The 15,005-nt window shown below is 38.4% G+C and overlaps 1 protein-coding gene across 3 annotated transcripts in view; it reads right to left on the bottom strand.

Moving 5' to 3' along the window:
- Positions 1-4,417: 4,417 nt before the first annotated feature.
- atr (ATR serine/threonine kinase) overlaps positions 4,418-15,005 on the bottom strand; it is a 134,200-nt gene continuing 123,612 nt past the window's right edge. For all 3 annotated transcript variants that reach the window (XM_063045415.1, XM_063045416.1, XM_063045414.1), the window contains 4 exons: positions 12,392-12,545; positions 10,083-10,234; positions 9,869-9,974; positions 4,418-5,436 (listed from right to left, as the gene is read on the bottom strand). In XM_063045415.1, the coding sequence (XP_062901485.1) occupies positions 5,263-5,436; positions 9,869-9,974; positions 10,083-10,234; positions 12,392-12,545 (586 nt within the window). In that variant the 3' untranslated portion in view covers positions 4,418-5,262. The remainder of the gene's footprint in view (positions 5,437-9,868; positions 9,975-10,082; positions 10,235-12,391; positions 12,546-15,005) is intronic.

Here is a 15,005-nt window from a genome sequence, read left to right as displayed (position 1 = left end):
CTCAGGCAGTGCATTCCACACACCAACCACTTTGAGTAAAAAACCTTCCTCTAATATCCCCCTTCAACTTCCCACCCCCTACCTTAAAGCCATGTCCAGAGGCTGTCCACTCTATCTGTTCCTCTTAATATCTTGTATACCTCTACCATGTCTCCTCTCATCCTCCTTCTCTCCAGAGTAAAGCCCTAGCTCCCTTAATCTCTGATCATAATGCATACTCTCTAAACCAGGCAGCATCCTGGTAAATCTCCTCTGTACCCTTTCCAATGCTTCCGCATCCTTCCTATGGTAAGGTGACCAGAACTGGACATAGTACTCCAAGTGTGGCCTAACCAGAGTTTTATAGAGCTGCATCATTACCCACAACTCTTAAACTCTATCCCTCGACTTATGAAAGCTAACACCCCATAAGCTTTCTTAATTACACTATCTACCTGTGAGGCAACTTTCAGGGATCTATGGACATGTACCCCCAGATCCCTCTGCTCCTCCACACTACCAAGTATCCTGCCATTTACTTTGTACTCTGCCTTGGAGTTTGTCCTTCCAAAGTGTACCACTTCACACTTCTCCGGGTTGAAATCCATCTGCTACTTCTCAGCCCACTTCTGCATCCTATCAATGTCTCTGTGCAATCTTCAACAATCCTCTACACTATCCACAACACCACCAACCTTTGTGTCGTCTGCAAACTTGACAACCTACCCTTCTACCCCCACATCCAGGTCGTTAATACAAATCATGAAAAGTAGAGGTCCCAGAACCGATCCTTGTGGGACACCACTAGTCACAACCCTCCAATCCGAATGTACCCCCTCCACCACGACCCTCTGCTTTCTGCAGGCAAGCCAATTCTGAATCCACCTGGCCAAACTTCCCTGGATCCCATGCCTTCTGACTTTCTGAATAAACCTACTGTGTGGAACCTTGTCAAGGTTGACTGGGAAGGATGACGGAAGTTACCAGAATAAGAAAGTGTGGGTGAGGGGGTGGAAGAAGTACAAGCTAGAAGTGATAAAACAGCTGGATGGGGGAGCAAATTGAAGCTGCAGGGCCTGGATCTGAGAGCAAGGAATGATCCGAGGTTTGTACGATTTAAACTCTGGACCAGATTGAATAGGTGAGGGTGTTAGGGCCGCAGGTTTCAGGTTGAAATTCTGCATCAGAACAGAGATTAGATTATGAGAACACTCAGTCCTCTTTTATTGTCATTTAGAAATGCATACTGATATCACAGAAAACAGGACAAACCAAAGACTAACACTGACAGAACCACATAATTATAACATATAGTTACAGCAGTGCAAAGCAATACCATAATTTGATGAAGAACAAACCATGGGCATGGTTAAAAAAAAAAGTCTCAAAGTCCCCGAGTCGATCGACTCCTGAGTCCCCAACAGCAGGCGGCAAAAGGGAGAAACTCCCTGCCATAAACCTCCAGGCACCGTCAACTTGCTGATGCCTTGGAAGCAGCCGACCACAGCCGACACCGAGTCCGTCCGTCCGAAAACTTCAAGCCTCCAAACAGCCCCTCCGGTACAGCCTCCCGAGCGCCATCCTCTGCCGAGCGCATTCGACCTCACCCCGGCCACTGAAACAAGCAAAGCCGAAGATTTTGGTTACCACACAGTGGCAGCGGCAGCGAAGCGGGCATTTCAGAAGTTTTCCAGATGTTCCTCCGTACTCTCACGTCCGTCTCCATCAAATCAGAATTGTGCACAGTCCCCTACTTGACAGATAACAGATATCATTCACTGGAGAGGCTGTGCGCGCTCATCTATTTTTTATACAGATCATCTATTTTTATTTTTCTACATATACTGTCTGACAAGCTATTTCTAGCAGTTTATTTTTATTTCAGTCTTTTAGCATTCACAGTTTTGTTTTGGCCCTTGTAAATTACACATGCAATCAAGTATTTCCTGTGAGGTAAACAGAATTGTATGCAATACTCAATAAATACCAGTTGCATAGTTCAAGCATAATTTTCTGGCTTGCTCAATGAGGAAAATCATCTCATATGCCAAAGAATTTTATTGACTTGTCCCATCAAACAGACTTAAAAGTCCTCTGCACATCTGCACTTTGCATTTATTGTGCCTTCTCTGTTCTCCCCAAATTTGTCACCCATCAAATTTGCGGCTGTCTGTGGGAAGATGAATCTCAGGGCTGTGGACTGCATACATAATTTGATAATAAATATATTTTGAATCTTTGTAGATTAACTTCCACTGAGCATATTTTTGCCCTCCTAACCAAACATTCCTGCACTCTTAAGTTTCCCTCCTTGCGAACACTCATGTGGCCATTTCTTGTATGAACTTTCAAATTCTTTATTATGCTCCTAAGACAAGCAAGTATTGTTTTCTGGTTATACATTGTAATACTTCCGATTTTTTTTGTCATAAGAGTCATAGAGCATGGAAACTGTCCCTTCTCACCAAATCCAGCTAATCATCAACAATTAATCCCATTTTATTCTCACAATATTTCCATTAGCTCCACCAGATGCGACCATGCATTAGGGACAATTTACAGAGGCCAATTAACCTACCAACCTGCACATCCTTGGAGGAAATCAAAGCACAGTGGAAGAGAACATGGTCAAGGGAGAATGTGCAAACTCCACATTGACAGGACCAGAGGTCAAGATTGAACCTGGGTGACTAGAACAATAAGGCAGCAGCTCTACCAGCTGCACTACTGTTCCACCATATGTCATCATGTTTGGAAATTAAATATCTAATTCATTCTCTCGTGAGATGAAAATTGAATTAAAGCAAATTAAAGCTGATTGTAATTAAATAGAAAAAAGTTAGTACTATAATTTAATCAGAATCCTTGGTACTTACTGTTGAAACCTTACCCCCCTTGAGTAGATGAATTCTGTCATTCCTGACTGAAGATTGGGCATTGCATGACATATTAATATTATTTTGTATCAATTGTACATGATGCAAAAAGGTCAGTAGTGTCTTTAGGTTCCTAACTTCCACCCCAACTTCATACATTATTTAAATTACCACCATCAAAATCAGTTATACAACACAGAAACTGGTCCTTCTGCTCAATGCATCCATATCAACCAAGATCTTTCTCTACACTAAACCCATTTGTTTATATTTGGGCCTCATCCTTTTAAACATTCCTATCTATGAATCTATCCAAATGTGTTTTAAATGTTCCACCTCATCTGGCAGCTTATTCTTTATACTCACTGCCCTCTGTGAAAAAATGCCCTTCTTTTTCCTCCTCACTTTAAACCACTACTCTCTAAGTTTAAACACTCCTACCCTGTTTGATCATTACTATCAACTCAAACTATGGTCTTCATAACTTTATGAGCCTCTAAAGGTCAAACAGCCTCCAGGAGAAAGAGTCCATACCTATTCACTATCTTCTCACATCTCAAGTCGTCCCATCTAATCAATGTACCTATCAATCTGCAATGCACCCTCTCTAGCTTAATCAAATCCTTTCGACAGTCCAGCAACCAAAACTACACACAATACTCAAAGTGCAGCCCAAAAAAATGATTTACACAACTGCATCATGAAATGCCAATTCCTATATTTAATTCCTGGGCAACTGAAGACAAGCATTCCATATCACCACTCTGTCTACCTGTGCAATCACTTTCATGGAACTATGTACTTGTATCCCCAGGTCTCTCTGTTCAATCACACTTGCCATGGCCAAAGTATTTAATAATAATGAACCATTTATCATAGCCAAAGACTAATTGTAATCTGTATATCTAGTATCCATGGAAAAATATTATTTTTCACACTTAAGATATGTACAGACTTTGAATGAAAAGAGAGTAACAACTACTGTATCTATCATTATTAAAGTCAGCTGTAAACAGATGTTTCTACATCTATAAGGCAAAACAGCACAGATGATGGTAAAGTGAAGACTACACATGAAATTCATAGAATATTAAGTAGGTCAGTTGTCATCTTGAGTGGGAATTTAAATAATTTCAATTAAGTTTCCCATATTAAATATATTATTTCCTTTCAAGAGAAATTTCCATATCGAAAGCCAACTGCAACAATTCCACAATTTAGTTATATTAGCATGAAAAAGTATTCATTTGCAATTTCCATTTTCTTCAGATCTATTTTTCTTTCCAAGCTACAGACAAAACAAATAAAAGCATCAAGCTCTGCTCAGGGATACAGGTATCAGGTTTAAGAATCTACCAATGTAATACACATTTACAAACTAATTAAATAAATGAGCCACCAATACAGTAATGTCTATGTTGATTGTTTAGATTATGAAAATAGCTGTTGTAATGTCAAGGTTCTTCATTAGAGCCTCTATTATTTTTTTCTCTCTCTGAGAAAATCTAACAAGACTCAGAAAGTAATAACAATCAAAATAACAGATTATTTCAATTTGCCAAACTTTATTTATCCATTAATTCCAAGGAATGCTTTTTTTTCACAAATTTGTCTGGAGGTTGGATTTTATTCACTCTCCATTCATGTACAGGATCCAGTAACATTGTAGAGTTGAAAGGAGATCACCCTGTACCTCAAAATTCCACACAGCAACTTAATGTTAGCTTAACAGGTAAAATCATATTGATCCCAATCAATTATCTTGCTTTCAACTTAAGCTTCTTGTTCCCCAAAATCAATATAATTCAATGTATTATGCAAATTCAGCGATATAGTACAAGTTCATATTGTGCAATGAGCCATGGTATCAGAGGTAAGTAAGGTTTTTTGATCTTATCCAGATCACAAGGAATTTCTTTCTTTTTTGCTGGATCACTTCTGAGACTGCCAACATTTTCAACCTGTTTGTGTCTTATGCCAAGGCCTCTCTAGTCATATTTTGCAATATTAATAGTCCACACTTTTGTGTCAGATTTCTGTACATCATGTCCTCAGCTGACCTTGTCTTTATTTTATTTTAACATTTGCTTTTGCATGCTCTTCTGTGCACTTGATCTAAAATAAAGTTCCATGTTTACTCTACACTCTATTCTTTGTTATAGCAGATTTACAGATCCTTTTCATCTTTTTGATACAGTCCCTTTGATCGAAGTACGTTTTCTTCTAAAGAAATAATCTTTCAAAGACTAAGTCTTTACTACAGAGGTGCATAGGACAAATAATTAAACTTGTTTCTAAAACCACTAAGGTGATTTTGATGTAAGGTGAAAGGAGGCCGCAAATCATATAGCTCCATCTTACTTCACCAATCTTGCTTTATCACTTATACCAGAGTTAATCAATGCTTTCACATGTATGGTGCCCAACCAAGGTACATCTGGCACAGTAGTTTCTCATTTGTTGCTTCTTGAATAAGGTAGTGGACATGGCCTTCAATGGATAAAGGCAACCCCTTCACTTTATTTCTTGTTTTAATCACGCCATGTAGCCTCTTTTCTATGTCCTGAACATGGGTCTTGGCCTGAAAGAGAAGATAAGCAGTTTAATTAAAGAAACATTGAATGATCACAGCACAGGATTCAACTGACCAGGCAGCATCTATAGGAAGAGGTACAGTCGTACCTCTTCCAAGAGATGCTGCCTGGCCTGCTGCGTTCACCAGCATTTTTTATGTGTGCGGCTTGAAATTCCAGCATCTGCAGATTTCCTCGTGTTTACAGGATTCAACTATTTGGTTATTCACCTTTGTACAGGCTCTGCAAGTACAATCCCACAACTCCACACCTTCCTTTGGCCTGCAAGATAGCCGTTCAAGTCCCTTTTGAATATTATAATTGAATATACAGTACTGTGCAAAAGTCTTAAGCACTCTAGAATTTTTATATAAATTTTGTTTTAGATTTTTTTTGTCTTCTGCATTAGTGTGACAGTAGAAAAGAGCAAATTTTAGATATGCAAACATTCATTTTCCAAAAAAAAGTTAGTTTTTTTTGTATTTCATGAAAGAAAATAACATTAAGTAGCAGACCATTTTTCAAATAAAAACTTGATTACTTTGTAGGTATATAGCCCAGTGCATGATTAAACAAAGATAACAAACAGGATGATAACAATCAATTACATAATGAGTTGACTGAACTAAAATGATTAACTAAAACAGAAATGGGTGTAGAAGGAATCAAACTGGGCAAGGGACAACCAAACTAAAAGGTGAGGATGTGGCGGATGTAACAGTTTAACCTGGAAATCATCAATTTTTACACCATGGAAATAGTGAGAATCAAGGTCTTTACCAAGCAGAAATTTCATACCAGACTGGAGTTTCAGGATATGCTATCCGAGCTCTTGTGAAGAAGCCCAAAGAAAAAGGCAAGGCTGAGGGCCAGAAACGCAGTGGCTGACCGCAGAAACTGAGTGCAACAGATGAGAGATACAGTACTGTGCAAAAGTCTGAGGCACGTGTAAAAAATAATGAAATGAGAAGTTTCTAAATATCCAAAATTTACTATAATATTTGGTGTGCCCACCTTTTACCTTTAAAACTGCATCAATTCTCTTAGGTATACTGTTGTACAGTTTTATAAGAAAATCGCTTAGTAAGTTGTTTCACACATGTTGGAGAACTTGCCACAGTTCTTCTGCAGACTTTAGCTGTCTCGCTTGCTTCTCTGTCTCCAGGGTAATCCTCAATGATGTTCACATAAGGGCTCTATGGATACCATACCATCTGTTTCAGAACTCCTTGTTTTCTTTTTGCTGAAGGTTGTTCTTTATGACCTTGGTCATGAGTTTGCAGTCATTGTCCTGCTGCAGAATGCAGTTGGGACTGATCAGATGTCTCCCTTATGGTATTGCATGATGAATGAGAATCTGCCATTAATTCTGACCAGGTCACCAACTCTATTTGCAGAAATGCAGCCCCAAACTTGCATGGAACCTCCACTGTGCTTCATTTGGCTACAAACACTCATCCATGTAGTGAACCAAAAATTTCAAATTTTGACTCGTCAGTTGCTGCAATTATTCAGACCCCAGTCCTTGTGTTTTAGTGCAAAGGTAAATCTCCTGGCTTTGCTTCCACTTTGGAGGAATGGCTTTTTGGCAGCTACTCCATGAAGACCACTTCTGACAAGACTTCTCCAGACATTACAGGGGTGTACTTGGGTTCCAGTAGCTTCTGTGAGTTCAGAGCTGGACTTCTTCAATTTAGAAAGGACGAGAGCTTGATGTACATAGAACAAGGTAAAAAAGTAACAATGCAAAATAAAGTGTGACAGCAACAGAGAAAGTGCAGTGCAGGTAAACAATGAGGTGCAAGATCATAGTGAGTGAGATTGTGAGGTCAAGAGTCCATCTAATTATACCAGTGAATCATTCAGTAATCTTAAAACAGCAGGGTAGAAGCTGCCCTCAAGTCTGGTGCTATGTGCTTTCAGGCTTTTGTATTGTCTGCCCAATGGAAGAACAGAGAGCATGTCTGCGGTGATTATGCAGCTGCTTTACTGAGGCAGCAAGAAGTATAGACAGAGTCCACGGAGCGTAGCCTGGTTTCCATAATGTGCTGAGTTGTGTCCGTAAAACTCCATCATTTTTCTTGTGGTCACATACTGAGCAATTGCCATACCAAGGTATGATGTTTCCAGATAAAATACTTTCTATGGTAATGTTTCAATAAAAATCATAAAAGAATTTGAAATTTGACTATTGTGAAGGCAAAGCATATATTATTTTAAAGCCTGCCTTAGGAGGAATGGTTGAGCAAGCTAGAGCTTTTCTCATTCGAGCCAAGGAGGATAAGAGGACTTGACAGAAGGTATATAAGGTAAGTGGCATAGAGTGGTCAGCTAGCACTGGTTTCTGTGGATCTGCTACAAGCAATTCCCACCACAACAGCTCTACAGCGGATGCAATCCCACTGACTGTCCACCTGGGTTTAGGCCACCCAGACAATAGCAATACTTACATCAACACAAATACTTGCTATTTATTGATTGCAACTCAGTGTTCAACATCATCTTTCCCTCAGTAATAATTAATACTACTACTACTAGGTCGACTCAGGCCTAGGGGGCTGGCATCGGGCAAAATAATAATAATAAATCAGTAATAATTAACAAGCTTATAAACCTGGGACTCTGTACCTCTGTCTGCAACCGGGTCCTTCACTTCCTCATCAGGAAACAACAGTCAATGCAGATTGAAAATAACATCTCCTCACCAACAATCAACACAGGCGCACCTCAAGGAATTATGCTTAGTCCACTGCTCAACTCCCTATGCTCATGACTGCAGTTAGGTACAGCTTAAACAATACCTATAAATTCACTGATGACTCAGTTGTTGGCAGAATGATGATGGTATAGGAGTGAGATAGATCAGCTGGTTGAGAGGTGTCACAACAATAACTTTCCACTCAACATCAGTGAGACCAAGGAACAGATTGTGGATTTCAGGAAGGGGAAGTTGAGGGAACCAGTCATCATCGCAGGATTAGAGGTGGGAAGGAAGAGCAGTTTCAGGTTCAACAGCTCTGAGGATCTATCCTGGGGAGAACATACTGATGCAATCACAAATAGGTATGACAGCAGCAATATTTCATTAGGAGTTTGAGGAGATTTAGTAGGTCACCAAAGACTGGCAAATTCCTGGACATGCCGCAGAGAGCATTCTGACTGGTTGCATTATCACCTGATATGGAGGCTCCAATCCAAAGAATCGGAAAAGGCTGCAAAATGTCGCAGGCTCAGCCAGCTCCATCATGGGTACTTGCTTCCCAACCACCGAGGACATCTACAAAAGGCAATGCTTCAAGAAAGCAGCATCCATCACGAAGTATCCTCACCATCCAGGACATGCCCTCTTCCAGGAGCTCAAAGACACACACTCAACGTTTCATGAACAGCTTCTTCCCCTCTGCCATCAGATTTCTTAATGGGCCATGAACCCATAAACTATTTTGCTCTCTCTTTGCACTATTTATTGATTCTTAAAATATATATTCTTATTGTTATTTATAATGACTTTTATGCATTGCACAGTGCTGCTGCTGTCACAAAACAAGACATTTCATGACAGATAGTATGTCAGTGATAATAAACCTGATTCTGATTAACTGAACTTAAATTTGCCAACTTGCTGAAGTAGGATGTGAACCACTGTCACCCAACATTTGGTTCAGGCCCCTGCATTTAACTGATTTATATAAACACTGGGTTAATGAATTTTACTATTCAATCTATTTATCCAAAGAGAATGGTATCTACTTTTATCTTAGTAGATCTGTAAAAATACACAAGATCCTTAAAAACTGAAAGCTTAAGTAACATTTATTTCTGAACAATACCATTCTTTCCAAATGAGGAAAGAACTGTTTTCCTGAAGTTAAGAAATGCTGAGATACTCTGCAGGCAAGACAGTATTAGCTCACAGAAAAACAGAATGAACATTTCAGCTCTATGATTTTTCATCAGTTTTTGGCTTTTTGAATTTATTTTACGTTTGCTGCATGTCTGGGTTTTCAAATCTATTAATTAGATATATTTTGCCCACTTTGAGTTTGTTTTTTTAAAGCCAACACAAGAAACACTGTGATAAAAGCAAAGTCTTTAAATACTCAGCAGATTAGTTGGCATCTGTGAAAAGAAAAATAGGATTATTCTTTCAGGTTAGAGCCCCTCAGCAGAATTAGACTACAAGGTTTCTTGCACTTAATTTTTCAAAAAAAGATTCAGATTTCCAATATCTACAGTTCAAACTCAAGTTTAATTGTCATTCAACCATACATGAACCCCACTGAATACAACCAAATGAAGCAGCGTTACTCTGGGACCAATAGACATACACACCACAAACCACACATAGCACATACAAGACTGCAGTAAAATACAATTACACACACACACAAAAAGTTCTTCAATATTCCACAAGAAAGTCTGTATTTTTTTTCCACTGACCTTTTCATTGATTACCTCCCCAGTTTCATTAGGTTGAACTCTCGTATTTCCTTTTACTGGTTTGCTCCACTCCACTAAGGGATCATGCAGGAAAGTTTTCAACACACTAAAGTAAGCCAACAAAACAGAAGTTAAGCAAAACAATATTTATCATGATTTTTGAAGTAATTGAAAGCAAGTCAAATCATGATACATCTAAAATCTGACATTTTACCTCATTAAAGGTTCTCGCTGATCACGCATTAATCTCAATGTTACTTCACAGGCTCGACGGAACAAACCTTCTGTCCCCATGGGGCCCATGGCATGGACCATGTTGTGGGTTAGGCGGAAAGGGACAACTTCTGGAACGTCAAAAGTTTCTCCCTATGAAAGCACAATATCTTTAATCCAAATATGCACAATCTCTTATTCTCTCTACAAATTTTCTGGTTAAGGATGAACTTGAAGGAAATGCTATCTTATGCCTTTCCTGGAAATTTAGCAGTTATATACATGAAAAGCTTTTCAGAATTTGGCTGACTGAGCAGCCAGTTGGTGTTCCACAAAGAATTATCACAGAAAATGGTTTACAAACACAGCTACTTCAAAATAACAACCTGAAATTGGCCCACATATAAACTATTTCCTCTCTTTAAAAGGTGAAAGTGATCCACTTTAAATCAAAACATACTAAATATTGTGGAATTAAATATTATAGCTCTGAGTTCACTGTATGCAGTTCATTGCAGAATCACATTTTGCATTCATAGAGAGAGAACATCTGTGAAAACCATAGTCAAACATTCCACGATACACAAAAGGGGTACATTAAAACAAAAATGAACAACAAACCACACAAGAAGATATTTGGGAAGGTGATAAAGGATCTGATTGAAAATCTGGCTGAGTGGTCCCACAACAGCTTTTCACTCAATGTCAGCAAGACCAAGCAGATGATTATTGACTTCAAGGGGAGGAAACCGGAGGTCCGTAAACCAGTCCTCATCAGGGGAAATCAGAGGTGGAGAGAGTCAGCAACTTGAAATTCCTCAGGACATTTCAGAGGACCTGTCCTGGCCCCAGCACATATGTGACATTACAAAGAAAGCACAGCAGGGCCTCTGCTTCCTTAGGATTTTGTGAAGATTCAGCATGTCATCTACAACTGACAAACTTCTATAGGTGTGCGGTGCGGAGTATATTGATTGGTTGCATTATTGGCTGGGATGGAAACACCAATGCCCTTGAACAGAAGTGCCTCCAAAAAGTAGTGGATGCAGTCCACTCCATCATGGGTAAAACACTCCCCACTATGGAGCACGTCTACATGGAGCGCTATCGCGGGGAAGTAGCATCACCATCTCGGACCCCCCACCATGCCCTTTCTTGCTGCTGAAGATACAGGAGCATCAGGACCCACATCACCAGGTTCAGGAGCAGTTATCAGGCACTTGAACCAGTGGGGATAACTTCACTCACCCCAACACTTAAATACTCCCTAAATCTATGGACTCACTTTCAAGGACTCTTCAACTCATGTTCTCAATATTTAACACTTATTTATTATTATTACCACCATTTTTTCTTTATTTTTGTATTTGCACAGTTGATTGTCTTTTGCACACTGGTCGTCTGTTCGTCCTGTTGGGTACGATCCTTCACTGATTCTATTGTGTTTTATATATGTACTGTGAATGCCCACAAGAAAATGAATCTCTGAGTTGAATATGGTGACACGTATATACTTTGATAATAGGTTTACTTCGAATTTTGGTAACAAAATGAGTTATGATGAATTCCGAATTTTTTTTTCATTTCCAACTTCCTTGCATAACATCAATTTTGTTGGGGGAGAATTAACTGAGGTTTAAAACATTATAAATATCATAGTAAAAAGGAAGGGTGTGCAGAAGCAAGGGGGTAAAGACTTAAAATAACCAGGACAAGGATTAAATAGGAGATAAGGAATATTTCTTTCTACTCAGAATGTGGAAGGGATATAGAACTCACCATCGGGACAAGTCATCTAGAAAGTATACTTCAAGAGCTGTGACCTGCGGGGACACATTTATAGGGCTGGAAGATGGAATTAGATTGAGTTGCCCTCTTTTAGCTAACACCGATACAATAGGCCGATTATCCTCCTGCTGTGTCTTCCATATCCTATGATTCTACTGTTCTGAGTTTGATGGCAATACTAATGCCAAAATATTTTGCCTCTTATTAGGGAGTGATCTTCAAAATCTTTAGTCACTAAGGGTGTTAAATGAAGGAGAAGGCAAACCTATAATGTTGCCCTTTTAAATCCAAACACAGCTGCAATATATTATAAAGCTATTGCACAACCAGAGACAAATCAAATAAGTATTAATCAAGAGCTTGACCAATGGCAGCTGAAAATTAAAATTTGCCATAAGAACCTTTTCAAATAGGTAATATAAAATATTAACAGTTCAACTATTTAGATCTTTATTTATAAGATAGATTAATTGCATTGACTTAAAAATAAAAATATTAAATGGAGCTATTAAAATCAATTACCTTATTGAAAAGACAGTTGAAGTCGACATGAACACATTCACCTGTTAAAGAATCAAATAAAATGTTTTCTCCATGCCGATCACCTAGACCCAGAATGTAGCCGACCATTGACATCACAGCAACAGACCGACAATAGGCTGATCTACTACTGTACCTAGCAGAAAAGAAATGGAAACCTTAAATTACAACCTAATTCACTAAAGAAAACATAATGACCAATTACAGTATGCCTTAAGTTAGACCAAGTCCTACAAATCATCATATAGATTGATAATAATTAATAATTTCTGGAATTATCTCTCCCTCAAAAATTACAGCAACTAATAAAAGTGTTGCTGTTTTGCCTCTTAACTCTGCTCCACCACTGATCAGAATCAGAGCTGATTTTCTAACTCAGCACCTTTTTCCCATTCTGATCAACTGCCTGCTCAACAGCCCTCCAGGGCAGTGAATTCTCAAGACTCAAACACCTTTACGATAAAATTCCTCCTAATTTCAGTCCTAAATGGCCAACCCATCACTTACTTCGTGTTCTATACTTCTCAGCCAGAAGAAACCTCCCTGCATCTATTTTATCAAACTCTTTGAGAATTTCATACATTAATCAAGGTCAACACTTATTCTTCCAAAATGTATTTAACACAGGCTTTGCCAATTCTATATCTCCTTACATAACCAACTTGCACTCCCAGGAACTAGTTTTGTTGCACTCCTTCTCTAACACAAGAGAATTTCATTCATGGTAAGTGACCTATATTGCATACATTGCTCCAGACATAAACTCAACAAGGTCACCAGTGCTTGTCATATAGAAACATTCAAAGCCTACAGCACAATACAGGCTCTTCAGCCCACAAAGCTGTGCCGAACATTTCCTTACTATAGAAATTACCCAAGGGTACCCATAGCCCTCTATTATTTTATTATCATTATTCTTGGATCAAATTCTCTAGCAATGAAGGCCAACATAACATATTTTTCCAATCTCTCCACCTGCATATTCACATGCAGTGAATTTTGTACATGCATTCCTGTTTGAATATCAACATTTCCCAAGCTATCACTATTTTTTAAATGCTCAGTGTTTGTTTTTCACCCCACTTTCTACCCCATCCGCCAATGCAGGTGTGAACTCACTCAGCCTGCCTATGTCCTCTTCAAGCTTCTTTGCATTCTTACTGCTACTCACATTGTCACTTAGTTTTTTCTTCTCCATCAAAGTTGGATTTATATTTTGTGAGTAGTTGGGTCTTGAGCACCTATGCCTGTGGTACCACTGCAATAGACAGAGCCTGCCAACTTCAGAATGAAACAGTTACTACAATGCTGTTTTCTCCTTGGTAACCAAATCTCAATCTAGTATATTACTTGCCTGTCACACTCCTCCGACCACTGTTCTAATGCTTTTATCAAGTTCCTAAGTGTGACCTTATTAAAAGCTTTCTGAAAGTACAATTAAATCACATCCACTTGCTTCCGCCTCATTTTCTCTACGTCTACGAAATACATTCCGAAGGAACTAACACAGATTAGTCAAAGTATGTGGATAATGGGGTTTTATCAGGTTTCAAGCTCATTAACAACTATCATATTATTACTACTACTATTTTTGCTTTATTTACAACTGTTTTAGTTTTAATATTAATACTAATTTCTCTTCTTCATCTGCACAGGATTCTTGGTTCTCCAGTGTTTCTGGGGAAGCTTTTCTATACTATTCCATGACCACAGGACAAAGAAATTATTTTATTGCATAGTCAAGTTCTTACTCCCATTATAATTGCAGCCATCTCCCCCATTTGGCCTTGCTAATCTTTCCTTTTTTAAAAAAAAATCTTCACAAAAGCCGTTACAGCATGTGTTTTATGTTTTTCACTGAGCCTTGTATTCTGTTTGATCTCTTATTAATTTCTCAGTCATCCAATTTCGCAATTGTTGCTTTCTTCAGCTCCCTTTTTCTTAATTTTAATAGTTACTTCAATTTCTCCTGTAACGCACAGCTGCTTAATTTGTGCCTTTTAAAGGATTGTATATTTTCTACAAATCATATTTTAATTCTAAAAATATTAGTCACATCCTTTAATATCATTTCCCAGTCTATTACAGTCAAACTAGCCCTAATACTTTGTTTCCTTTGTTCAAATTGTAAACCCTGGCTTCAAATTGAAATATATCACTCTCAAAATTGATATGTAAAATTCTATCAAACTCAACTCACTCTTTGCTTTGAGGCTGTTTACAAAATTAATCTTAGCACGCAATGCTCAAAATAAAAAGTTGTTCTTTAACTGGTTCTGCAACATACTGATTGTGTGATCATACTGATTGAGTAAAAGAAATCTATCTCTTTTACTGCATCATTCTTACTATTAGGAGGCCAATAAACAGCTCCCACCAATTTTTTCTGTTCCTGATGTTACTTCATTCTACTAAAACCGGTTCTAATGCCACACTATGCATTTCTTCCTAGAACTACTGGAAAAATGTCATCATAAACAGTGCTATGCCATCTCTTTTTTCCTCTCACACACCCTTCATGAATGTTGAATTCTCTGGGATATTTAGTTCTCACTTTGGTAACTTTACTGTCATGTTTCAGTCTTTGCATCTAAAT

Source organism: Mobula hypostoma, chromosome 4 (assembly GCF_963921235.1).
Source record: "Mobula hypostoma chromosome 4, sMobHyp1.1, whole genome shotgun sequence".
NCBI lineage: Eukaryota > Metazoa > Chordata > Chondrichthyes > Myliobatiformes > Myliobatidae > Mobula > Mobula hypostoma.
Note: the sequence above shows the minus strand (reverse complement) of the source record. Positions and strands in the feature narration are given on the sequence as shown.